Source organism: Papio anubis, chromosome 6, assembly GCF_008728515.1.
Source record: "Papio anubis isolate 15944 chromosome 6, Panubis1.0, whole genome shotgun sequence".
Lineage (NCBI taxonomy): Eukaryota > Metazoa > Chordata > Mammalia > Primates > Cercopithecidae > Papio > Papio anubis.
Genome location: NC_044981.1, coordinates 157284965 through 157309090, shown reverse-complemented (window position 1 = coordinate 157309090; position 24126 = coordinate 157284965). Strand labels below are relative to the sequence as shown.

The 24126-nt window shown below is 42.3% G+C and overlaps 1 protein-coding gene across 1 annotated transcript in view; it reads right to left on the bottom strand.

The window, feature by feature from the left end:
- Positions 1-24126, bottom strand: part of LOC101008370 (plasminogen) — a 50311-nt gene that overhangs the window by 1686 nt on the left and 24499 nt on the right. The window contains exons 11-17 of the mRNA XM_009206355.3: positions 18939-19120; positions 18276-18424; positions 15733-15826; positions 12355-12475; positions 10686-10760; positions 10100-10240; positions 7916-8022 (exon numbers count right to left, since the gene is read on the bottom strand). Coding sequence (XP_009204619.2) covers positions 7916-8022; positions 10100-10240; positions 10686-10760; positions 12355-12475; positions 15733-15826; positions 18276-18424; positions 18939-19120 — 869 coding nt within the window. The remainder of the gene's footprint in view (positions 1-7915; positions 8023-10099; positions 10241-10685; positions 10761-12354; positions 12476-15732; positions 15827-18275; positions 18425-18938; positions 19121-24126) is intronic.

Below are 24126 nucleotides of genomic sequence, written 5' to 3'. Positions count from 1 at the left end.
AATATGATGATGGTTGCACACCATTGTGAATGTACTAAATGCCACTCAATGGTACCTTCCAAAAGGGTTAAAATAGTAAACCTTATGTTTTGTATATTTTATTGTAATAAAAAGAATAGTCATCATTTACCAAGAATTAACCTTTCCAGGCACAAGCTTATAATATGTTGTATCTCACTTAATCCTCGCAACAGTCCTGTGAAACAGGCACTTTTATCATTCCTGTTCTACAGTTGAGGAAACTGAGGCATAAGGAGGTTGTGTAGTTCAGCTTGAGTCTGGGTCTGTGGAGTCACTGCCCTAATGCTTCCTCCCCAAGGCCCCACTCTTGCTTCCAACCTTCCACATGTTTGTTCATAAAGTTCATTCTTATTCCTTAATATTTTCTGAGCCTAAGTTCCCATAAATTACATAGACGTATTTCTGTCTCTCAATGACGTTGCCAAATTATTTGTAAAAGGGTATGACGGTGTACCGTGTCACTAGAAAGCAATCACTTCACCTCACTTGTATGAGTGTTCAGTTTTTAAAATATTAGCTAATCAAATAGGTTGAAATTGTCCCAATTCATTTTCCAATTTACACTTCTTTAACAATTAGGGAGAGTGGACATTCTAGTTGTATTTCTGCCTTTGTGAAAAACTGCTTTATTTTCTTTGCCAAATTGAAATAGAATGTCTGCAAAATTGCCAGAGAAAATGTCGTTTTTCCAGATAGACATGCCCAGGGATGTCTCAGTGTTCTCACAAATAATCCAATTTTCCAATTTTGCAAGCCCACGTTTCATTGAAATTTTGCAAAACTCTTTGCTTTGCGAGCATGACACAGGCAAGAACCGAGGCACTCTCTCTTTCTTTCCCCAAAGCCTTTGACTGCGTTTAGATCATTGTCTCGGGTTCAGAAAACTGACACTGATTCTGGAGTTTACATGAGCTGCATGGAAGAGGCTCGTCCCAGCGCCTCGCTCCAGAGCCCAGCTCAGCCCTATCTGGGCAGAGCTGCAGGGAGGAAGCTCCTCTTGACTACCAAGCACTGGGCAGTGGGTGCATCACCTGGACTGTGTAGATGTGTGAGGGAGCACCCTTCTCAAAATATTTTGCTAAAAATTAAGTTAGGTGTCACTGCTCTGGGATCTGCTCTCTGAGTAAGGCAAACACCCTGATAAGGGGGAAACCCCACCATGAGTTGCAGGGAAATTGATGCAGTCTGTGGTTGTGCTGCCTTCCAGTGGTAGAGTGGTAGATGTAGAGATGGCACCTCTGAGGGCCGGAAGGCCACAGGTGACCTGAGGATTGAAGCCCTCCCTGATGGGGCCTTGGGGAGAGGGCAACAGGGAAAGTCCAGCATCAGGATCAGCTCAATGATTGCAGATGACGGCTGACCTGGAAAAACCCCTTGGCCTCAACACCTCCAAACTCTGCGTTTGGAACATCCAAGTCAGGGAACATCTGGAAACGTGAAGGGAAGAGCAGGAGAACTTTAACCTCCCTCTGAGAAGCTGAGAACACCCACTGATTCATTGTCATTATTGACATGGAGAAAATTGATGAACAGGCCTGAGTTACGTTTTGTGACTCATCCTGGTGGTTGGTGGTGGGACTGAAGAAACAGTGAGTGGGCTCTGCACTCAAGACCCAGCTACAAACTGGTTATGTGATGTCTGTTGATAATGATAGTGATGGTGGTGGTGGTGGTGGAATGGTGGTGATGATGAGGGTTATGATGAGGGTGGTAGTGATGGTGGTGGTAATGATAATTGTGCTGGTGGTGAAATGATGGTGATGGTGATGGTGGTGGGTGGTGATGATCATAGAGGTGGCAGTGGTGGTGATGATGGTGGTGATGGTGGTGGAATGGTGGTGATGATGGTTGATAATAATGATGGTGATGGTGGTAATGATGGTGATGGTGATGCTGATGGCAGTAATGATGGTGGTGGTGGTGGTGGTGGTGATGGTGATGGTGATGTTAATGGTGATGGTGGTGGAATGATGACAGTGATGGTAGAGGTAGTGATGATGGTGGTGGTGATGATAGTGATGATGGTGATGATGTTGAGGGTGACAATGGTGATGGTGGTGGTAATGATAATTGTGATGGTGGTGGTGGTGGTGATGATGTTTGAGGGGACGATGATGGTAGTTGTGGTTGCAATATGGATGATGATGATGGTGATGATGATAAGGCATAATCTTAATCCTCACAATGACCTTATATGTTGGTACAGGTGAGAAAACTGAAGCTAAAAGAGATTAACTAACTGCTCAATCTCACAAGGAAGATGGGAGAGCCAGAACTCACATACAGATCTTTATGATTTTAGTTTCGTGCTTTCATCAGTTGAGGCATTGTAGAGGATCTGTTTGCTTTTTGGCTGCCCAGCAGCCTATCACACTCTATCCTATAATCCTGTTGAGGGAACTACCCTTTGCTCCCATCTTGGTATGAGTGTGGTCCTGTGTCCACCTCCAGCATGGAACAGCTGATGTAAGTTGGAGTTAATCAGTGATGGGTTTAGGGCCTGGCTGGTGACACAAGTTCGACCTCTCAGAGCTAGAAAACTATTGTTTGTGTAATGGGGAGAGTGGCTTTCCTTATTTCTTTCCTGGCAGAGCCAGAGCCACCACAGCATCTGCAGCGAGAATATCACCTTTGTGCCCAAGAATAATGCCTACTCCATGGCTGGACAGGGCCTGGAGCCATGATGTGAGCCTGCAGGGTCCATTCCATATCCATTCCTCCACTTCTTTCCCTGTATCCATTTCCTGTCCATTCTGCCTTTCATTCCTTATTCACTTTCTTATTGTTTCTCCCCCAACAGCCCTGCAGCCCCCATTTCAGCTGAGGAAGCAATCAGCAAGAGCTCATGACTTTTCTTTCTTTCTCTCTTCTCTTCCTCCTCTCCTCTCCTCTCCTCTCCTCTCCCTTCCCTCCCTCCCTCCCTCCCTCCCTCCCTTCCTTTTCTTTTTCTCCTTCCTTTTCCTTCCTTCCTTCCTTCTTCCTTCAGCCAGCTTCAACACCTTCCTTCCCAGCCCAGCCCTTCCTTCCTTCCTTCCTTCCTTCAGCCCTCTCTCTCTCTCTCTTTCTTTCTCTTTCTTTCTTTCTTTCTTTCTTTCTTTCTTTCTTTCTTCTTTCTTTCTTTCTTTCTTTTCTTTCTTTTCTTTCTTTCTTTCTTTCTTTCTTTTTCTTTCCTTTCTTTCTTTTTTTTTACTGATGGAGTCTCATTCTGTCCCAGCCTGGGTCAGGTGGCGATCTCGGCTCACTGCAGCCAGCCTCCACCTCCCAGGCTCATGCAATTCTCATGCCTCAGCCTCCTGAGTAGCTGGGATTACAGGGGTGCGCCACCACACCCGGCCAATTTTTGTACTTTTAGTAGAGGCGGGGTTTCACCATGTTGGTCAGGCTGGTCTCGAGCTCCTGACCTCATGATCTTTCCGCCTTGGCCTCCCAAAGTGCTGGGATTACAGGCTTAAGACACCATGCTTTATGAGTTTTCTAAGTCCTGACAGCCAGTAAGTGGGAGCCAGGTTTCCAATTCAGGTTTGTCTGTACCATCCCACATCTTCTCTGAGCTTTAGGTTCCTCATTTGTAAACTAGGAACAATAATATCTAATTCATAGAGGTTTGCAGCATTTAAATTTTTAAAAATGCAAAACACTGGGAGCAGCCTGGCACACCCATAGGTGCTCCTCATTTGCCAAGGTTCCTTTTACTTGACCTCAATGCTCCCAGACCCAGCAGTGCAGAAAGAGAGATCAAGAAATCAAGGAGGTGAAGTTTTTAAATAGTAGGAAAAGCACAGAAAAAGGAAAGCCAACTTTGAAATCATCTAGACCATTCATTTTTAAACGTTTGGTTAAACCAAAACCAAAACCAAAACCAAAACAACCTTTCTTCAAATGAAAACTTATGCAAAGAGTGATGTGAAAAACACCAGTTGAAAATTCTGGGTTTTTGAATGAGGGGTTAGAGCCGAGTGGTACAAAGAGGTAACATGCCTAGTTCAGGTCTGTCTGGCTAGTGGCAGAGTCAGAACGCATTTCCAGGTCTTCAGACTCCTAATGCCCTCACCAACACCTCTGAGAAACTGAAGCAGGGATCCTAAGACAGTCTTAGTGTTTCAACGGCCGAGGGGGCTAGGCTGATGGATATAATTATTGTCAGGGCATACTGCAAAGAGAAGAAGGACTCCCTAAAATGTATTACAGGTGCTGATACCACATCCTGCACAAATGTTCCCTCTCTTGTTCTCACCCACACCCATCAACCAATACCAAATGTCATCCTAGACTTGGGGCCGTGGGACCTGTCTACCTCTCCCCGAGCTGTAAGCCCCCTGTTTAACACCATCCCATACATATTAGACATATGGGTATTTTGGAAGAAGAGTAGTTTAATTGTAACTTTTGTTGTTAATGTTTTGCACCATGTTTAGAAACCCAGTCTGGCTAATTTCACATGAAAAATAACCTAACACTCTTAACTTGACGGCTGAGTGAAAACCCCACTTACCTAGGGAAGCAATATGAATGCTGAAATTATGGGTTAAGAGACTCAGAGACCTTTACTGGTTTTTTGCTTGCTTTAGGTGTAAGGGAAATATACAAATAAAAAATGGATCACACCCCAAAGCTTCAACACCAAAAATACCTTGCTAACATACCCCACTATGAAACCAAAGACAAGAAATTAACTACAAATAAAGACCCTGCACAAGGCTTTGGTCCTGTAAAAACATCCAAAGAACAAGTCTATTGGCTGTATTCAACCTACACTGCAGTTAAAGGAACATAAAGGCCGGAGTGCCATATATCCTCCAAACAACCACACCAGTTCTCTATCAGGGGTTCTTAACAAGGGTGAGCTGGCTGAAATGAAAGAACGGGAATTCAGATTTTGGATAGGAGTGAAGATCATCAAGATCCAGAAGGATGACAAAATCCAATCTAAGGAAATTAAGGATCACAATAAAATGATATAGAAGCTGAAAGACAAAATCACTGGTGTAAAAAAGAACCTAATGGATCTGACAGAGCTGAGAGCTAAGAAACAAATTATAAGAATTTCACAAAGCAATCCAAGTATTAATAGCAAAATAGACCAAGCTGAGGAAAGAATCTCAGAAATGGAAGACTGGCTTTCTGAAATAAGACAGTTGACAAAACTTAAGAAAAATGAATGAAAAGGAATGAACAAAGCCTCTAAAAAACATGGGATTATGTAAAAAGGTCAAATCTACAAATCACTGGCATTTCCAAAAGGGACAGGGAGAAAGTAAACAATATAGAAAACATTTCAGGATATTGTCCATGAAAACTTCTTCAACCTTGCTAGAGAGGCCAATAGTCAATTTAGAAAATACAGAGAACACCTGCAAGATTCTACACAAGAAGATCATCCTCAAGACACACAATCATCAGATTTTCCAAGGTCAAAATGAAAGACAGAATGTTAAAGGCAGCTAGAGAGAAAGGACAGGTCATCTACAAAGGGAACCCTATCAAGCTAACAGCATGCTTCTCAGCTGAACCCCTACAAGCTAGAAAAGATTAGGGCCTATATTCAATATTCTTAAAAAATATCCAACCAAGAATTTCATATCCAGCCAAACTAAGCTTCCTAAGCAACAGAGAAATAAGATCCTTTTCAGATAAGCAAATGTTGAGGGCAAGAGAAAGAAATAAAAGGCATCCAAATAGGAAAAGAGGAAATCAAACTATCCCTGTTTGCAGATGACATGATTCTATATCTAGAAAACCCCATAGTCTCAGCCCAAAAGCTCCTTCAGCTGATAATCAACTTCAGCAAAGTTTCAGGATATGAAATCAATGTACAAAAATCACTAGCATCCCTATACACCAACAGAAGCCAAGCCCAGAGGCAAATCAGGAACACAGTCCCATTCACAAATGTCACAAAAAGAATAAAATACGTAAGAATACGGCTAACCAGAGAGGTAAAGATATCTACAATGAGAATTATAAAACACTGCTCAAAGAAATCAGAGATGACACAAATGAATGGAAAAACATCCCATGCTCATGGATTGGAAGAATCAATATCATTAAAATGGCCATACTGCCCAAAGTAATTTACAGATTCATTGCTATTCCTATCACACTGCCAGTGACATTCCTCACAGCACTATTAAAAGAAAAACTATTTTGAAAATTTATATAGAACCAAAAAGGAGCCAGAATAGCCAAGGCAATCCTAAACAAAAAGAACAAAGCTGGAGACATCACATTACCTCTCTTCAAACTATGCTTCAGGGCTACAGTAACAAAAACAGCATGGTACTGGTAAAAACAACAACAAAAACAAACAAACAAAAAAGACTCATAGACCAATAGAACAGAATAGAGAGCCCAGAAATAAGGCCACACACCTACAGACATCTGATTTTTGACAAAGCTGACAAAACAAGCAATGGGAAAATAACTCCCTATTCAATAAATGGTGCTGGGGTAACTGGCTAGCCGTAGGTAGAAGATGGAAACTAGACCCCTTTCCTTACACCATATACAAAAATCAACTAAAGATGGGTTAAAGACTTAAATGTAAAATCCAAAAGTATAAAAATCCTGGAAGACAACCTAGGCAACACCATCCTGGACATAGGAACGGGCAAAGATTTCATGAAGACGCCAAAAGCAATCTCAGCAAAGGCAAAAATTGACAAATGGGATCTAATTAAACTTAAGAGCTTCTGGACAGAAAAAGAAACTATCGAGGGAGTAAATGGAAAACCTAGAGAATGGGAGAAAATATTTGCAAACTATACACCTGAAAAAGGTCTAATATCCAGCATCTATGAGGAACTTAAAACAAATTTACAAGAAATAAAAACCATTAAAAAGTGGACAAGGGACACTAACAAACACTTTTCTAAAGAAGACATGCCTGCGGCCAACAAGCATGTGAAAAAAGCTCAGTATCACTGATGGTTAGAGAAATGCAAATCAAAACCACAATGAAAAATCATCTCACACCAGCCAGAATGGCTATTTCTAAAAAGTCAGAAAATAACAGATGCTGGCAAGGTTGCAGAGAAAAGAGAACACTTATAGTTGGTGGGACTGTAAATTAGTTCAACAACTGTAGAAAGCAGTATGGTGATTCTCAAAGAGCTAAAAACAGAACTAACATTCAACCCAGCAATCCTATTACTGGTGATATACCCAGAGGAATATAAATCATTCTACCCTAAAGACACATGCACATAAATGTTCATTGCAGCACTATTCACAGTAGCAAAGACATGGAATCACCTATATGCCCATCAGTGACACATTGGATAAAGAAAATGTGGTACATGTACACCACGGAATACTGTATAGCCATAAAAAAGAATGAGGTAATGTCTTTTACAGGAACATGAATGGAGCTCAGGCCATTATTCTTAGAAAATTAACACAGGAACAGAAAGCCAAATACCACATGTTCACACTTTCAAGTGGGAGCTAAATGATGAGAACTCATGGACACCAAGAAGAGAGCAACAGATACTGGGGTCTACTTGAGGGAGAAGAGTGGGAGGAGGGAGAGGAGCAGGAAATACTAAGTGTTGGGTTAGTATCTAGGTGACAAAATAATCTGTACGACAAATCACTGTTTACATATACCAGAAACTTGCACATGTACCCCTGAACCTAAAATAAAAGTTAAAAATTAATTAATTAAAATAAAAATGTTCTGAAAACAAAAAGAGAGAGAGACTCAAAGACACCATTTTCCTCCCCTTGACTATGTACCTTGAAGACTGATTAAGACATAGGTACCCAGGCAAAATCAGGAGTGGGTGGACCACATTCGTGGATAGGAATTTGCACAGCTTGCTCCTAAATGCTCATTTTGTCACATGGACTGTAGGTCAAAACCTGTTCATTATGTGGGCAATGGAATTTATCTCACCTTGGGTTTCTCCCCAGCCAGTGATGAAACATTCGGTCCGGTCAGCGACCACATAATTTGGGGATGGCAGACAAGCTGGGATTACTTTGTCAGTGATGATGGCAGGACTGAAAGAAAAGCATCAGCAGTTATGTTTGACTGCTCTGCTGGCAGCTGCAACATCCACAACCAGCCATCCCTGCCTTGAGGCCCCGGAGCCCTCTGAGCTGGCACTGCCTTGCTTCACTGACACAGAGCAACGTAGAACACAGCGTTTCACCCTCACATTTGCCTATGTTTGCCTAAGGACTACACAGACATAAGGTTTCATTTGAAAGGCATCAGTTGCATGCAAGATACTGCTGGTGGCCTTCACCTTTGAAAGTAGGGATGACAAAGGTGCACTTCTCATGCATATTCTGTGCACAACTGGAATCTCATGCCGAGTGCGTCCTTTCATATTAACCAAGTAGGGCATTGATCCATCCATGGAGTGTCTGAGATGCCACCAAGAGGCTGTAAAATTGCAAATGCATTGTGTGCCCAGAGCAACTTGCTCCATCCTTGGATCCTCCACTTCCTCCCCAGTGAAAGTTGCTACACCATAGTTGTAAGAATACAGTAAAATACTTGATACCAAATGAAAGAAGATTGGAAATAAGCCTCTTGCTTGAACAAAATGGTATTGTGTTCAAAGAACATTCATATACTTTAGAGTCCCAGGGACTTTCAAACATTAGAGCTCTGGTTTTTAGACCTGATTCTACTTTAGTAAGTTCAAGGGGATAAAGGATTGGAAATGAGAAATGCCCTATTCTGATCAAGAATCATCATTGTCACCAACTTTGAAGCAGGCACACTTTCTGCTTTTGAGCATCATCAGAAGGCCCAGCCTGTCGTGCAGACGTCCTCACTCTACGGGTTCCCTGGTGGAACACTAAATGCCCTAGGCTCTTGGAGAGTGGGGATGTGGGGTGGGAACTCTAGACTTGAAATGTATCAGCCTATCAGAGAACTCCAAAACCCAAAATTTCCAAATTACTTGTTCAAACCATCAGAACACCACAGCTCTCTGAGGACCATGAGGAACCTTCTACTTGCACATTTGCTGGGTGGGGAGGACACTGGAGAGCACAAAGGAGATCAGCTACTGTTTATAAAGGCTGAGCTGGAAAGGCTCTTCTCTCCTTCTGGAGTGTCAGAGCATCCCAGGACATCACCCCTCAGTTCACAGACCCAGAGAAGTTGCCCCGCGATTGTGGCCAGGTCCAGGAGAGCAGCTCAGGCTCCTGCCCCGTGCCTTCCCATCCAGGCCATGCTCATCCCTGTCCATGCCAACACTCTGTCTTCCAGAGTTGCTAGCACAGCGAGCACCCTGCATGCCTTGTCACCTGTCCCAAATCTGCTTCTCCTACAAATAGCTGTTTCTTAGCTGACTCAGCTAGTATCTGGCTCCAAACAGCACTAACTTAATAAGTGACATAAGCAAACGTATCACTTTGTCAGGCTTAATGAAACAACATTTCAACAGGAAAGAGAAAATCAAATCAAAGAAGACAATAATAATGTAATTTGCACTTATAAATTGTATTTGTGATTTTTTTGACATTGTGAAGTTTTTTGTTTGTTTTGTTTTGTTTTTGTTTTTGTTTTGGTACAGGGTCTTACTCTGTCTCCCAGGCTGGAATGCAGTGACATGATCATAACTCACTGTAGCCTCAAACTCTGGGACTCATGTGATCCTCTTGCCTCAGCCTCCCAAGTAACTGGGATTACAGGCACCCACACCAGACACCCAGCTCGATGTTGTGGTTTTTCAAGTGCTTTGAAATAAGTACAGTCTTATTTGATTCTCTTAAACATATTATGATGAAAGGAGAATTGTCATCCTGGAATAACTGCATCGTTCTCTCATCATGAATGTGGATGAACTGGTGAACATTAAGTGAGTTTTAGGGGTAACAGAGTACCTCATATTTCAACTTTTTCCACATGAGAAAACTGAGTCCTGCTGCCTTTCTCAAGAGCACAGCTAGCATGTGGCAGGGCCGGGGTTGAAGACTGATGCTGTCCCCAAAGCCTTTGAGCCTTTCATGTGATAGACAGCCCCTCCCCACTGCCATGCAGTGACCATGACCCATAAAACCCAGACATAAAGCAACTATCTTCACCAGCATAGGGTGAAGACCACAGGTGAGCGAGTACCTGCTTAGCTTTAGCAAGGCAATATCTGCTCCTGCGGGCTCCGAGAACATCTTAGATACTTCTATTTCCTGAACATGTGGTTCGAGACGCACTTCTTGGTGTGCACCCAGGATGACCTTGTAGAATGAAGGCCTTGGGGACCTAGAAAAGATGAGGATGTCAAGAGCAAAATACGGTCCAGCCCCTTCAGGTAACCTCTGTGCCGTGAACTTGATGCTGTCTCCCTGACACCCTTGGCTACTTAGAATTAGTGACTTCTGAGTGGCAAGAAGCAAAATTCATTATTTGCTCGAAACAGGCAGTTAAGGAATGTTCTCAGGCTGTTTGGGTGGAGACTGATGCCTATGGTAGTGAACAGTTCTATTCTGCAGTTTATTCACGCCCACAAAATCATCTGTACTGTGTCTTTCCTCTGCAGTTTCTCTCTAGAAACCCTTCCTTTCTCCCTTATCTGATTGCCCTGGCCTGGTCCCTAGTGTCACAGCCAGAAAAGGAAGGGAGGAAGAGAGAGAAAGGAAAGGAGGGAAAAGAGGGAAGGAAAAAGTATTTAAGACAAAACCTCATGTCAATTGTCCCCTAAACATACTTCTCCAAGCAGTGGGCAGCAGTCAGCACCCACTCTGGGGATATCAAGGTGCCTCCACAGAAGTGCATTCCAAACCTAGAAAGAGGATTTAGTTCAAATTTTAGTCAAATTGATACTTTGTTCTGCTCCATTGTACAGAAAACATACAGAAAACGTGTCTTTCTGACACGTTCACTTAATTTTGACCATGTTCATATTCCCAAAGGAAAGGACTGTAAGCCCAGCATCAGGACGGTAGTAACTTTGACCAGTGCTCCAGGAGTGGGATTTTTCAAAAGGGCCCATCTATGCCACTTTTTCTGATGCTTTGGGGAGGTACAGACACAGCCTGTCTACAGGAGAGCAAAGCTAAGTGACTCAGCATGAAGCTCTACAGTAGTGACTTCCACCCCACAGCCCAGGACTCCAACAGAAGCGACCAGCCCAAGACCTTCCCCCAAGGTCTCTTTCATTTTTACGACAAGATCTATGCAAAGTCTGATGAATCACTCTTCAAGGAGCCAGATGTGATTCTGAACAACAGTGACTCATGGGGGTCTTCTGATCTAACCTGAGGAACTTTACTTTTGAGGAATGTTTCCTGAATCACTTACTTTCTAGGACTGTGTGGGCAGGTAATAGCTCAGAATACTGGTGTGAGCCACGTGGAACCAGATTGTAATGAAGAGGAATAGAGACAGGAAGTGCATGATGACAGCATGTTGATAAGTCAGTGAGGATGTAGACCACCACACAGTTTAGGAAGGAATGAATCTGAGCTATGTGGAATGTGAAAGCTCTGTAGAGCAGGGAGTTAGTAAACGATAAAAATCAACTCAACAGCAGAGTGAAATGCAATGCGATCAGGTTTGTCGATGGCATTTCACAAACTTATGGAAAGGAGTCTCTTTATGGGAGAACAGCAATTGAGCACAGGTGTCCTGGTGTAGAAATGAGATGAGGAAGCAAAACAGGCAGGCAGATGGGCCTGTTTCCTACGCATGCTTCCTAAGAGATACCCAAAAAAACAGAACTTATGAAAGGCATGTTCCACTGAAACAATACCCAAAATGTCCCAGTTCCCTGGGATTGGACTGATCACTCTTAATTTATGGGGATCATGATCTAGAATTTTTTTATGTTTGTGAATGGATGAGTAGCCTGTGAATTGAATTCAATGATTCACAAAAGTGTCCAAAGAAAAAAAATCTGTGCCTGTGATAGACTGTAGATAATTTTGTCCTTGCTCTCCCAACCCAGAAAGTGTCACATTTCTAAAAACTTCCCTCTCTTTTCATCTGACAATGAGACAGTGGATATCCATAGAAATCCTCGAAGCATCTTCAATATTTTCCAGCAATATTGGAACTTGGTGTAAATCACTGTGCCTACAGATTTTGATGGAGCTGCCCAGATCAAGAAAAAGACAGCAATTTTGGCCATTTTCACAGTAGAGAACCTATAAAAATATATGTATTTTAATATATATCTTTATATTTAATTTATAGATAATATATATAATATATATAAATATAGATATATATTTCAATTTTTGTAGCTTTTTTCCCCCTGCAGAAAACTTAGAGGCAGGTACTGATGCCTTAGCTGTGTGGGTTCTGGGTAAATGTAGAAGGGTTTTGTGGGGCCTATGTGGAAGGACAGTATAGATGGTTTCTGGGCCTGTTCTTACCTTGTTCTAAGACTGACTTGCCAGGGCCAGGAATGTGCGTGGGCCACACACCCGCCTACAACCCTTCCCGGACATTTCTTCGGCTCCACTTGAGGCTTCCCACAATCAAATGAAGAGGATGCTGTGGCACAAGGTGGGAAAGAAATCCCCTTTGAGACAAGGTAGCCATTTTGTGGTGTAAATCGAGACAAATTCCAAGCCCTGAGTTTTTGACATCTCAAAGGCCAAACTAAATAGTAAAATCATAAGCATCTTTTGGAATATTTTCTCTAAGTTTCAAAAGTGGTAGTAGACAACACAGGACCCTGTCTTTTCAAGAAAATAAAAGCACTTTATAATTACTTTGTTGGAGAAGTGATCAAACAAATTGGTATAGTTTAGCATCAGAATGAGATCTTTTCTGAGAAGACCTTGATTGGGACAAATGGTTATTTGTCATTGTTATTCTGACTCCATGCAGTACGTTTAGAACACGATGTCATCCTTCCCATAATCATCATCATCACCATCACCATCTAAACCATGTAAAGTTTACTAAAAACCATAATTGTCATCACTGCTGAAAGGCAGAAAGTTTTCTTTTTCCATGTGAGTCTCTGTGTGTGCATGTGTGTGCGTGTGTGTATGTGATTGTATGTAGCAAGGATTACTGTCCTAAGTTGAAATGTTGCCTTCTCTCAGCCAGCTTCAGGACAGCTCCTCTGGGGAGCCTCCCATGACTAACTGATGGCCGTGGGGGTGACTTAAACACATGTGCCTTTATTCTTCTTTTCCTCTTCCCTGCCTTCTCTCTGCAGCCAGCCCACAAGGTCTCTGGAGGTAGGGACAGTGTCCCATCTTTGGTATCACCCACCAATGCCTACAACAGTGCAGGGGCTACAGAGGGTGTTCAAAAATGCTTCTCTGTTGTCTCCAGCCCTTCAAGGTCTTCAAAAATATAAATGTTAATATTATTAATAATTATTCATAAATTATTAATAACAACTGTAAGAGGAAATTCCTTCCCAACCAACCAGAGATTCTATGCTCTAGTGAATCTGGAACCTGGATTTTCCAAATAACTTTACATTTGCCATGGGCTGTTCTGAGAATCTGTCTGTGGAAGACTTTTTAAAAAAAGAAACAAGGCGTAGAATGCAATCGTCTTCTCTAGTGCTGAGCTCAATTTCTGCTAGTATGCCTTACATACAGTAGACATGCATCATTGTACTAAAAGAGTAACTACAGAAATAATGGTACCCTGCTCCTACTATTCAAAATAAAACTGAACGTTTCTGTTTATTTTTACTTATTTATTATTTGTACTGTATATGTTGGTGGAAAGGAAATAGTTATTAAAATCATTCACCACCAGAGGTTCTAGCTTTCTCAAGTGTGAGTCATGTCTGAATAAACCACATCCTTCTGTGTGAAACAGTCCTCAGGATTTCCAAGTGTCTGGTGGGAACCCTTCTCACCAGGCTTGGGGTTAACCTCACTTGTCTCACATCAAGGTAAGGTGGGGGACCTCACAGTCCTTTGGGAAAAATCTTGTTCCCATTCTTTTTTTTTAAATTATTATTATACTTTAAGTTCTAGGGTACATGTGCATAACGTGCAGGTTTGTTACATATGTATACTTGTGCCATGTTGGTGTGCTGCACCCATCAACTGGTCAGCACCCATCAACTCGTCCTTTATTGTTCCCATTCTTCCTTCTTTCTCCAGTCTCTAAGAACCTGATTCTTGTACATCCTCAGTGTGGGTGAGGACACCAGAATTGCACCTGGGAAGCTACAGCACTTCCCTTCCATGGGAGTCAAAGGTGCACGAGTCCCAGGCACGGTAGTGGGGTCTGAGGCAAGAAAGTCAGTCTGGGCTCAACTTCAAGGCAGCCTGTCAAGGATGGAGAGCCCGGGCAGTGAGAGGCAGTGGCATGTACCAGATGGGGCCAGAAGTGGAGAACTGGAACTGACCACATGGAGGGACTTTGAGGTAGAGGTGCCACCAAGATGCTTCTGCAGAACAGACAAAAGCACCCACTCGAGGAAAAAGTCAGCTATTAACTCACAGTAAATCCAGAGAACACAATGCCACATTACAATAATACTGGCCAAGTAGAATCTTTCCTATCATCCTAACCCCTCCTTCCTCCCTCTTGCTCTCCCTAGGAGTGGCCCAAATGTGATGATGGGCAGTGTGGCTCTCATGGTCTTCATCACTGCCCTGTACCACCTCCCCAGGCAATCTTGGGATGCTGGTCTTCAGTGGACTTGGAGGCCAAGCTCCTTCCCCCAGCTCAAGGTCCCTCCACATGGCAGACCCAACCACAAGCAACCAAGTTATGCATAGGAGAAGTCCAGGGTGGCTTTCTGTAACTAGGACAAATTGGTCAGCAGAATGTTAAATGTGGGACAATTCCAAGTAGCTTCCTTTTTTTTTTTTTTCAGAAATACCCATGGATTTGTTATTCTAATTGTTTAAGAACTAATGTCAACTCCCTTTCCCCTGATCCAAGCCTCATACTCCCAACAAAAGTCTCAGAGCAATGAGGAAGGAGCCCAACAAGCAGTCTGTAAGCTATGTCACTAATGTGACCTGTGAGTAGTAAACTTATGAGAAAGGCCATCTGGGGCTAAAGAGCTGCACTACCTTTCACTAATTCCTAGGATGGCCATCTGAGGTTTACAATGCGCATTACATGCTTACCTGTTTCCTGCTGTTTGTATTTTCTTTCTTACTTCTCCGTGGAAGGGGTACTTTTTTTTGAGACAGAATCTCACTCTGTGGCCCAGGCTGGAGTGCACTGGTGCGATCTCGGCTCACTGCAAGCTCTGCCTCCTGAGTTCAGGCCATTCTCCTGCCTCAGCCTCCCGAGTAGCTGGAACTACAGGCACCCGCCACTACACCTGGCTAATTTTTTGTATTTTTGGTAGAGACGGGGTTTCACTGTGTTAGCCAGGATGGTCTTGATCTCCTGACCTCATGATCCGCCCACCTCGGCCTCCCAAAGTGCTGGGATTACAGGCGTGAGCCACCGCGCCCGGCTGGAAGGGGAAACTTTTTCATCCGAATGACTCTAAATGTTTCATGCATCCCACGCTAGACATGGCAGCACTCAGTGGGACCATCCTGAGGCTGACTAATTACCTCTAAGCTTGCTCTTTGGGAATTTTACATTTATTTTATTTATGTGTGTCTGGGGTGATGGGCAGGTGTTCCACTAACAAACGTGGGCAGTAGTAGGGCAGGTTCAAGATACCCGTGCTGAAGAGTGGGGTCTGGTAGAGAGGGCAGCCATCTCCTCCCGAGAACCACTCCGCTCAGAAGCCCTTTTCCTTTTTTGTTGCAAATCCATGTTAAGGAAGCAGTTTCCTTACCAAAAAGAAGGCAACCTACCACACTGAGGGACATCACAGTAGTCGTAAAGTTTTCTTGGATTTGTCGTGTAGCACCAGGGACCACCTACATCACCATCAGGGTTACGGCAGTACTGAAAACAAGAAGGCATGTAAGCTCCAGCTCACATGGGGCAGGAGAGGGAGAAGGTGTTCTGAGGCTCGTACATTTCATGTCTATCCTTAGAAGACATAAGGGAGTGTTTTTTTTCCCTTCCTTCCTTTTTTCTTTTTCTTTTCTTTTTTTTTTTTTTTGAGATGGAGTCTCGCTCTTGTAATCCAGGCTGGAGTGCTCAGTGGCACAATCTCAGCTCACTGCAACCTCCACCTCCTGGGTTCAAGCGATTCTTCTGCTTCAGCCTCCTGAGTAGCTGTAACTGCAAGTGCGCACCACCATGGCTGGCTAATTTTTGTGTGTGTGTGTATATTTAGTAGAGACGAGGTTTCATCATTTTGGCCAGGCTAGTCTCGAACTCCTGACCTCAGGTGTTACACTCGCCTCAGCCTCCCAAAGTGTAGGGATTACAGGTGTGAACCACCACGTCCGGCCTCTTCTTCCTTCCTATTATTATTATTATTGTTATTGTATTTTTTTGGCAAAGTTATTTTTTGAATGCTCTAAAGCCGTCCGTCCTGTGCCCCTGTTCAAAAGGAGTCATGAGGCCACACCCCTGGACAGGGAGTGGTGACCCTGAGGGGTCTTTGGGGGCTGGGTCTCCCCTTCAGGAGCCTGACCCAGTGGAGGTCTTAGAGCCGAAGGACAGTGGGACATCATTGATGTGCATTGTCCCTGGAGGGCACTGTGCTCTCCTGCCCGATGAAGCCTGTTTGCTGTTGATTCAGAAACATTTATTTCCATGCATTGTGCACCCTCTATGGGGCAAGACACAGAAAGGCAGTGTTGTCCTTCCCTTCATATGATACTGTGATAGAATAAGAAATGTGTATTTGGTCTCTGCCCTCCCAGTTCCTGACACAGAGCTCCTAAATCCCTTGGGAGTTCCTGAGTGAAGGGAACATCTTTTGTTCAAATGAAGCAACTCTTGGTGGGTTCCTGGATAGTCTTAGGATGGGGCTGGTTGCCAAGGGAACCAACCATGTGATCGGAGGGTTGGAACTGTTCAGCCCCCTACGTCCATCCTCCAGGGAGGGAGAGGAGCTGAAGGTGAGCTGGTCTCCAATGGCCAATGATGTATTCAACTGTGCCTCTGTAATGAAGCCTCCATAAAATCCCAGCAAGACTGCACTTGGAGAGCTTCTGGGTTGCTGAACACTTGGGGTACCAGGGGCTTGTGCACTGAAGAGGGCATGGAAGCTCTGAGCCCCTTCTCACATGCCTTGCCCCGTGCATCTCTTCTGTGTGGCTGTTCACTGGGATCCTTTGTAATATCTTTTTTTTTTTTTTTTTGAGGCGGGGTCTGGCTCTGTCGCCCAGGCTGGAGTGCGGTGGCCGGATCTCAGCTCACTGCAAGCTCCGCCTCCCGGGTTCACGCCATTCTCCTGCCTCAGCCTCCCGAGTAGCTGGGACCACAGGCGCCTGCCACTTCGCCCGGCTAGTTTTTTGTATTTTTTAGTAGAGACGGGGTTTCACCTTGTTAGCCAGGATGGTCTCGATCTCCTGACCTCGTGATCCGCCCGTCTCGGCCTCCCAAAGTGCTGGGATTACAGGCTTGAGCCACCACGCCCGGCCCCTTTGTAATATCTTTTATAATAAATGGGTAAAAAAAAGTAACGTGTTCCCCTGAGTTCTCTGAGCCACTCCAGCAAAGTAATCAAACCCAAGGAGGGTCATGTAGAAAAACAGATTTTTATCCAGTTGGGCAGAAGTACAGGTCACAGCCTGGAACTTGGGACTGGCATCTGCAGTGGGGCAGTCCTGTGGGACTGAGCCTTAACTTACGGGATCTGACACTGTCTCCAGATACAGTGTCAGGACTGAGTTACATTGTAGGACACCCAGCGGGTATCTGCTGGAGACTTGTTTGGGGCGTGAGGAGAAATCACACCCATCTGGTGTGAGAAGTGTTATGTTGCGTGGGTGTGACAGTGGGGGAACATAGACACTTTGGTTTTCCTTATATCTCAGTCTTCCCTCTACACAGGCCCCAAAGTAAACCATCGCAGGGAATGCACGAGGCTAAGGGAAGTCCCATGGTGACCTGATGGCCCATCCAAATCTTTTCTAGAAAAATCTGACTTAAACTTCATAAAGGGCAACTTTGATTACCGGAGCCTAGCATACAAACACTAGAAACTAGAAACAGTGCCCAATAATGGAAACTTTAAAGAAATGTCACTAAAGGGAAGAGGCCTGAGAACCCTCACATGCGTGGAGGTTTCCTGGCCTGTGCTGCTTGTACTTTCCATACTAAGGCCTATTATATTCTATCTTAGCCCCCTGATGCCTTTCCAATATTTTCTTCTGCCCCCTCTCCCAGCTTACAAAAAAGAGCAGTCCAGGCAGATTTTCTGTAATGCAGAACCAATTCTGTTTGCAAAGATTGGTGAGCAAGAGGCAAAAGAGTCCAAGTCAAAGTGGCTTACGTTTTTTTCCAGACCTGCCCGTGGATATGTCTCTGGAGTGAAAATGAGGTGGCTGTGGGGCTCCTTGGCAGCCCATTCCTGGCATGGTGTCCCAGTAACAGTGGTTGCCTTTTTGCCTCGGTATCTTTTCCCATTCCCAAACATACAGTCTGTACAGGGGGAAAAAATGGATGCTTATGAACAGCCGCATAGACCCAGGATGATATGGAATCAATACAGTCATGTCAGATTTCTCTAGGATGACAGAATCCGGGGCCACATTCCTCAGAAACTGCAGTGCTGAAGACTGCAATGAACACTGCCCACCTTAAGAAATTACTGGGATGCTTATTGGCTTGGAAAGAATCACACATATGGCAGCATAATAGAATAGGAATTTGGACTGGGACACTGAGATAACCCATTTTAGAACAAGGTGAGTGGTTAAGTTGAGCACCCTGGAGGGTTTGCACCTGTCCTAAAGGCACAGCCCACTCACGTTGTGCCAAAAGTCACACCTCTGCCTCCTCGAGAGAGTGCACTGAGGCTTCCTTCCACATGGCCAGACCCTCTAAAAACATTTGATTTCCCATGTAGCATGGAAGGCTTCTGCATCAGTGGGATTTTCCATGGTTTTTCATCCCAGCGTCCAAGTGTGTAGATGTCTAGCCACAGATTTCTTACCTTCCTCGGAAGGAGTCTCTGCATCTGGAAGTTGGGCAACAGGCGGAGGTGCTGCAACACTCCCTTCTGTTCCTGAGCATTTTTTCAGGTTGCAGTACTCCCACCTGACGCTGGGGTCCGTGGTAAAACACCAGGGACCTTTATCGGCATCTGGATTCCTGCAGTAGTTCATTGTCAGGCCACTGGAAATTCCAAAACAATAGAGGTCACAAGAGGTGGGAGAATATTCAGGGGCACCCAGCACCCTTTACGTTTTGTTCTAACAAAGTGTTAACAAGTGGCTCTGAAATAGGTGCAATAATGTTGTACCAAGCACAAATGGTCCTCAACTTCTGAACAACTGTGTACATTTCAAAGACAGATTTTAATTTTTATTTAAAAAATCAAAAGTAGGATATGCTCCATATTAAAAACTCAGATCATACGTAAATCTGTAAATAACAGGATCAGAATATCCTCCTCCCACCTTCTGCCAAATACATTTCTCAGGAATAACAGGTACAGATTTTAAAGTGTATATTTTATATTTTTATGCACATAAAAATGTATCTCTAACTGTTTAGCTCTCTTTATTTCTCTCTGTAGGACTATATTGTGACATGTGCATTGGAACTAAAATATATTTCTCCAAGGAGGAAATGACATCCAAGATGGTATCATTCCCGGGCCAGTCACCTTACTCTAAGTACTCATAGTGTAACTAAAGGGCTCTACTTTTACTATGAAAAACAACCATGAAAATAGTGTTACTGTCAATACCGTGTCAGGTGTGTCAAGTGGGTTTGTTTCTGCAAGACTTATCAAAGCCGCCCTGGGAAACTAGCTCCCAGGCAGGATGCCATTTCTTTAGGGTGGGTTCCTGGGCAGGACATCCTCTCCTGCTCTCAGTCCATCCTCTGCTGGCCACAGTCACTCCAGGTCTGAGGGAATGGGTGATGAGTTGACAGAACAGTGGGACTCAAGACATAAAGGGAGACTGCTGGGTAGACTATGGGATCTGAAGAGGTTGGGCAGCTACGGAGGAGTCCGAAAACAAGGGAGTAAGAGGCAAAGCAGGCGAGGACGCCGGGCTGGGAGGATCTTGGAGGATGTGCTCCCCTTCATGCCTCCCAAGAATGTTGCTCCAACCTCTCAGTATCCTCACATTCATGACCTGTGACTGTCTGAGAAAACGGGAAATGTATTATGTACCATGGGAATGTAACATTGTTTCTCTAGAGACTCTGCACATGTGATCTAGTCTCAAGCCCAGACACCCCATTTGAGGAAGCTCGTAGTCCAAGCAACTGAATGTGTTAAAAGGCTGAGCACTTGAAACAGATTTCCACTCTTTTCAATTGAAGTATACTTTTACATAGTGTGAAATGCACAGATTATTATTATTATTATTATACTTTATGTTCTAGGGTACATGTGCACAAAGTGCAGGTTTGTTACATATGTATATATGTGCCATGTTGGTGTGCTGCACCCATTAACTCGTTATTTACATTAGGTATATCTCCTAATGCTATCCCTCCCCCCTCCCCCCACTCCACAACAGGCCCCGGTGTGTGATGTTCCCCTTCCTTTGTCCGAGTGTTCTCATTGTTCAATTTCCACCTATGAGTGAGAACATGTGGTGTTTGGCTTTCTGTTCTTGTGATAGTTTGCTGAGAATGATGGTTTCCAGCTGCATCCATGTCCCTACAAAGGACATGAACTCATCCTTTTTTATGGCTGCATAGTATTCCGTGGTGTATATGTGCCATATCTTCTTAATTCAGTCTGTCATTGATGGACATTTGGGTTGATTCCAAGTCTTTGCTATTGTGAATAGTGCCGCAATAAACATATGTGGAAATGCACGGATCTTAAATGTCGTTTGGTGAGTTTTGATGATCACCTATACTTGTGTAACCCACACTCCCATATGATACAGAACACTTCCAGTACTCTAGAAACACCCTATGTCAAGGCTCATTCAATTCCTGCTACCCTCTTTCAACTGCCAGAGGGAAATACTATTGGTTTCTTTCACCAAAAATTCGTTTTGCCTCTCCTCAAACCTGATATAAATGGACTGACACAGAATATACAATTTTGTATCTGCCTTCTTTCCTTAATACAATATTTTTGAGTTCCATCCATCCTATTTGAGAGGGTCAGTCACTTCTTCATTTTAATTGCTTAATAATATTCCATTATATGAATAGATCACAAATTATTGATTCATTTTCTCATTGATTGACATTGTAGTTGTTTACAGTGTGGGGTTATAAGAACTAGAGCTGCTGTGAATATTCTTGTAGATCTCTTTGTGGACTTCTGTTTTCATTTCCATGGGGTAAATATTCAGGAATAGAATTGCAGTTTTGTGGGGTAGACTCATATTTATTTAACTTTACAAAAAACCAGCAGACTGATTTCCAAAGTGGTTGTACCATTTTGTACTTTAACCAGCATGTGAGAGAGCTGCTCATCCTCACTCCACATCAGTGACAGCACTTATTGTTGTGTCTTCTTAATGATACCCATGCCCATTAAGTGTTGGTGACATCTCGTGATGGTTATAATTCTTATTTCTTTGATGGCTAAGATGTTGAGCATTTTTTCGGATGCTTATTGTCCATCTGTCCATCATCCCCAGGGAAATTTCCTATTCAATTCTGTTGCCCATTTTAATTAGGTTGTTTGTCCTCTGAGTGGGAGAAACGTTTGTACTCTAGGTACAAATCATTTGTCAGATATATGGATGGAGAGGATTTTTCTTCCAGTCTGCTACTTACCTATTAATTTTTTAACAATGACTTTTAATGAACATAATTTTCATTTTATGAAAGCCCAAATTACAATTTATTTTCTTTTAGCTCTAGTGTTTTCCGGGTCCTGCCTGAAAAAAATTTTGCCTTCCTTAAGTTTGTGAAAATATTATATATTTTCCTGGAATTGTTTTATTTCAGCTTAAGTTTTAGCTCTTACATTTAGATCTACGAGCTTTTGCACATTAATTTGGGGTGGAAAGTAGAAGTCAAAATTTGTTTTTATTTTTGTTTTCTAGATGGATATCCAGTTGTTTCACAATGATTTTGGAAAAGATGTTTTTCCCTATTGAATTGCCTTGTCACCTACACAGAAACTAAATTTATCATGTATATGTGGATCTGTTGTTGGACCATCCATTTCTATATCTGTATACTTTTTTTTTCCAGTACCACATATCTTGTTTACTGTGCCTTTATAAGTCTTTACCTTTGGGTAAGTAAGTCCTCCAACTTTTTTCTTCTCTTTAAATATTGTCCTGGTGATTCTAGCATATACGTTGTCACATTAAAAAAAAAAAAAAACACTGCTGAGAATCTTCCTGGGTATGGGCTGAATCCAAAGATGAATTTGGTGAGAAGTGATATTGACTCTCTTAACATATAAGCATGATATATCTTTATTTAGATCTTTTAGTTTCTTCCTTAACAATTGGGAATGGGCTGAATTCAAAGATGAATTTGGTGAGAAGTGATATTGACTCTTTTAATATATAAGCATGATATATCTTTATTTAGATCTTTTGATTTCTTCCTTAACAATATTTTTTAGTATGCAGTATATAGTTCTTGTGCATATTATGTTAAATGTATCACTAAATATTTTGTGGTTTTGATACTATTGTCAGTGATATTGCTCTGACATTTTTATTTTCCAGTTGATTATTGGCAATGTATAAAAATACAACTACTTTTAATATATTGACCATGTATATACTTATGTGTTCTCCAATCTTGCAAAATTTAATTATTAGTCTTCAGGACTCTCTGCATTCATTAATTAAGCTTTCCGTGAATATAGGCTGTTTTACTTCTTCCTTTCCAAACTTTAGGCCCTTTCTTTCCTTCCTTTTTTTCTCTCTTTTTGTTTTGTTTTCAGGTCTTACGGCAATGGTTGTGACCAATGTAGTAAAATGCTGATTAGAAGTATTGAGAGCAAACATATTTTTCTTATTCCCAATCTTAGAGAGAAAACATTCATCTTTTGCCATTAAGTTGATGTTATCTAGAGGTCTTTTGTAGATGCCCTTGATCAAGTTAAAGAAGTTCCAGTCTATTCATAGTTTGCTGAGACATTTTATCATGGATGAGTGTTAAATTTTGCCACATTTTTCTTCTGCATCTATTGACATAATCATATGATTTATCACTTTTATTCTGTTAACGTGTTGGATTACATGGATTGTTTTGTAAATGTTAAGCCAGCCTTGGATTCTTGAAGAGAAGCGTCACTTGTTTGGGATGTTCATCATGTTAATGATTAAAATTTTGTTACATCTTTTTATGTTTATGTTTACAACACATAATGTGCTATAGTTTCTCACAATATCCTTGTCTACTTTTTTACAACTAGTTTTTTTTTCTCACAAATTGAGTTGAGAAGTGTTCCCTTCTCCTCTATTTTCTGTAACAGATTGTGAAGAATTGGATTTTTTTAAATAATAAAATTTCTAATGATGCCATCTGGGCTTAGAGTGTTTTCTGTGGGAAGTTTATTGATTTATTAATATATATTAATCTGTTAAAGATTATATACACATGTTGCCTTTAATAGATATCAGGTTGGTTAGAAATTCAGTTTATTCAGTGTCCAATTTGCTTATTTGTCTTTCTAAGGAATTAGTCCATATTATCTAGGTTATTGAATTTGTCAACATAAAGTTGCTCTCGATATTTGTTTATTAGCTTTAATATGTAAAGGATCCTATAGCAATGACTCTTCCCCTTTTTCACTCCTGATGTTGATGGTGGTGCTCCCTCCTTTGTTTGTCATCAGTTTAGGCAGAGTTTTATCAATCACATGGACCTTTGAAAAGAACCAACTTTCTGCTTCACAGATTTACTCAATTGTTTGTCTATATTCGTATACACTGGATTTCACTGATTTTCATTCTTTCTTTTCTTCCACTTACCTTGGATCTCACTTGCTTCTGCTTTTCTAGATTTTTTAATTTTCTTAAATCAACAGTTCTCAAAGTTTTTGGTCTTAGGACCCCTTTAACTCTTAAAAAGTATTGGGAATTCTAAAGAGCTTTCATTTCGTAATATATACTATGAATATTTATTGCATCTGAAACTAAAAATGCTTTTAAACATAATAGACAATCACACATTTTATTAGCCATCAGAGAGATAATGTGATCAAACATTATGTAGCCTCTGGGAAA